Source organism: Saccostrea cucullata, unplaced genomic scaffold, assembly GCF_032062105.1.
Source record: "Saccostrea cucullata isolate Sc308-1 unplaced genomic scaffold, CSIRO_AGI_Scuc_v1 ctg13272, whole genome shotgun sequence".
NCBI classification, from domain to species: domain Eukaryota; kingdom Metazoa; phylum Mollusca; class Bivalvia; order Ostreida; family Ostreidae; genus Saccostrea; species Saccostrea cuccullata.
In genome coordinates, this window is record NW_026920885.1 from 14,256 (window position 1) to 18,067 (window position 3,812).

The 3,812-nt window shown below is 31.6% G+C and overlaps 1 protein-coding gene across 1 annotated transcript; it reads right to left on the bottom strand.

Annotated features, from left to right (window-relative positions):
* Nucleotides 1-507: 507 nt before the first annotated feature.
* On the bottom strand, nucleotides 508-1,650 carry LOC134258568 (alpha-(1,3)-fucosyltransferase fut-1-like). The gene has a single exon (XM_062741121.1). It carries the CDS (start codon nucleotides 1,648-1,650, stop codon nucleotides 508-510), a length of 1,143 nt encoding a protein of 380 aa, XP_062597105.1.
* Nucleotides 1,651-3,812: the final 2,162 nt, after the last annotated feature.

The window sequence follows — 3,812 nt, forward strand, 5'->3', positions numbered from 1 at the left end:
CTGAATGTAATCCCGACGTCAATTCTGCAAATTTATTAATTAAATTATGACCATTCATGTCATTTAACACAAGACAAAAACATTTACCAAAATTAATCACATTCAATGTACAAATTGATCAAGTTTGGCATAAGATGAATAAACTTCAACTGATTATTCTCTAAAGTCTGCTATTTCTTTATTTATAGAATGTGTTAAGACTATTTTTATGTTAACAATTAGAAAAGCGAAGTGAATAATTATGCGATCATACATTATTGTACGTTTATTCTAATTATATTCTTTCGGTAAGTGCAAACTGAAATTGTTAAAAATAAAATACCGCGTCTAGATTTGCGTTTGTGCTTTTTTAAAGCTATTTTTCAAATAAATACTGATTTCTGTATTGTATCTCTGCATATTTAAAACAATTTAAAAAAACGCAAGTCAGAACATTTTTCTTGATTATCTGACATTTTTTGATGGGTATTTCATTTTCAATTCACAATTATGAAGTCAAAAAGTTATCTATGTGATACAAAATGATTTATCTGTACAATATACACCTGGGTTCAAAATGTTTACCCAGGAATTATTTTTTCTTGCTTTTTTTCCGTTTTCTATGTCCACTAGATATTTACATAAGTTACACTGAGTCTCTTGTACTATTTTGTCAAGTGTTTTTGTGGTATACTTGTCCTTTTCCTTCAAATAACGAATATACTCCGTTTCATTGGAACCGATTTGTTTTAATTCATAAGCCAGCAATGCAGCATTGGTGAAATCTTGAGAGTTAATGTAAGTTCCCTTAGGAATATATTGAGTTGCGTCTTTAGGTCCGTTGATAACAGGAATAAGAGCAGTATGTTCTAAGTAAAGGGAATGCAATTTTTCCGTTGTGTACTGATTGCAGATTGAATTTTCGAACGAAAAATAGAACTTGTAGTTTGTTTCAAACAGGGGAAGGCACTTTGATAATCCCTCATATCTACCGCCACATTTCTTATCACCACATTCGCCAAAAATATCAATTGATAAATATTTACCTAAGTCTTTAACCAAGTTTTCTCTCCTTGAGGGGGTCTTGCAATGACTTGTGAGCCACACTGCATCTTTCGTCTTTGTTTTGAGTATGTTACTGTAATTCTTCAAAAATTGTTTTTGGCTTTTTTGGAATACACCATATATTGGCATTTGAATATCGGAGTCTTTCATATAAGACATGGACAGGTCAAATCGGTCAATCCAATCTCTGGTCGGTCTAGCGGTGTGATACGGACTTTCTCCAGAGAAAAATATCCAAATTTGACCTTTCTTTTTATCGATAACATTTCTCGGAATGTGTCGATGACTGAACACTACAATGTCTGCACTGGAAATATTGTCTGCCAAGAGGCAATTTGGGATGTTGCATAGAGAGCTATTATAGAGCTTGAGGTTGTTGGCAATATAGGGTTCCATATCAACCCAGAATGTCCGCAATGTCTTTAATGGTGTTGTCCTACTGTTGGGAGATGAGTTTGGCCGATTTATCTTAGGGACTGTGTGCTCATTTTGGATCACAAATTTGTAAACATTCATCTCCGGTGATAGATATGCTATAATCAGCCAGAGAATAACTCCACAAATTAACAATACCCTTAAATCCAATACTAGACAGCCGATCTTCATTCTGGAAGACAATTGCCTAATTTGCAATAATAATAAGATAAATAATAATGAAAAGAGTGTGAAAAATAATTAACAATATTTATTTTTAAGCTCTATTAAGGTTGTACAAAACATCCGTGGATTCAATTATAACTCATTTCTTAAAAAGGAACTGGAGAAAAAAAGAATAACATTACTATATTAAAGAAAATGAATGAGACCCGTAAGTAAAATAATAAGTTGTTGCATGTTTTCGTCATATTTTGTGAAAAAAAATCGAAGGATCTTATATATTGGTAAGCTTACATTTCTGTGCTATCTAAATGCAAAGTATTTAACAGTGTGATATTAAATGCAGTGTAACTGTTGTTTCATGAACAGAAGAGGGCTGGTATTTGGACACATATAAGGCGTTTCCATTCTCTGTGTCCTATAAAGGTCAAGGTCATATCAAGAGGTTAAAGAATTTTTTTTAATCGCCAACATATCTGAAACCCCTGATTCCATTTTCTTTATTTTTACACATTTTATTCTTAGACCCATTTTAATCATTCCGTTGATTTTTTTTTTTTTTTTTTTGTAAAAATTGAATCATACATTTCTTAAGAAAACTTAAAGGGTAGGGAATGTTCATATGAATTTCGAATGTCAGTTATATTTTTGCGGATATTTCACTCTAACTTTCCAATATCAAAATAAGTTGCTAATTTTAAGGAACAAAAAGGTTATCTTTATGAACAGTATTAAACAGATTTGCAATAAATCAATGGATAATTTTAAGATTCTCTAGTCGAATGTCCCATCTCACAATCATCTTACGGGGGTCTGATAGGCCATACTTGTATGTGGGCAAAAATTGTGTGGTTGAATTTCTTTTATATAATATATAATAGATTTTGCATCCTAAAACAAAATAACAAAGTTTCATAAAAACTGAATTTGAGGAAAAAAAGTCGTCTTTCTATGATGTCCTACCTTAAGTACGTGTACATACCGAGTATTGTTTTCTGCAACAGATACAGCCTTTATTAAAACAAGGAAAACATAGATTTTCACGACTATGACAAGGAGCACACGGCGGGTGTGACCGGTCGGCAGAGGATGCTCACATGGCACTTAATCTTACCTCTGATGTTTTGAAGGTCTGTGATTGCTCTGCTCCTATTTTGTATTGTGTTATGGACTTTGATACTGAATTTTCGTTATCTCTATACCCTTAATTTCAACGTTGAAATAGCGTGGAAGATGCAACATATTTTCAAATAAAGGAAAGTTAGGGAAATGTAACTTTGAAAATGTTTCAAAAAGGTAAATTTTTAATTAATTGTGAATGCAGTGTTTTACATATTTCAAAATTATTTTTACTATGAGGTTTTAATAAATAATGACATCTTTATATAACATCCCACTGTAATTCCATGTTACTGTAGAATTAATTTAAACATAATTGTTTATTCCGAATTAATTTTATCTTCTTAAAAAAAGACTAATACATCCATGCCGTATATTCTTGCGCAGAATGTAAACAGAGTTGATCAAAGAAGTATTATTTTATTAGATTGTGCTTTTGTTGCATATATGAAAGAAAAAAACGTGAAGTTTTTCTTTTCACAAAAAATGAATAAATTCAAATAAAGGCATTGCAGAACGGGTTTACAATTTTCACACTAACAATAAACCCCGGTCAGTTTGCATGATGATATATTGAGTCGTGAAATAACATTTTTTCGAGGTTTAGTTATTTAATACATAATTTCTTTCCTCAGTAGCGTATTAGCCAATATTGTTTTGCTACATTGCAGACGAACTCCATGTCGGTAAGTCGGTACATTCACACAAATAAAAAAGAACGAAAATCTTTTAGCAAAAATATGTATGGGGACGACGATACATGTATTTGCAGTGAGGGTAGGTTACATAATGTCGCCGGCCATAATATGTACATGTGTAACGTATCAGCACGCGAAACATGTACTCTGGTCAATGGACGACTAATGAACTCTTTTTGCATTCAATCAATTTTTACTGCCAAATTACCTATGATATTAAATCAAATCAGTGTAAAATGTAGACAGGAATCAAGATTAAAACTAGTTCCTATATCAGACTTCTAGAAATACTAGATGTTACTTGTATATTTACATAAAATCAGAATAATTCTTACTTTTTGTTATTCGTAAGAA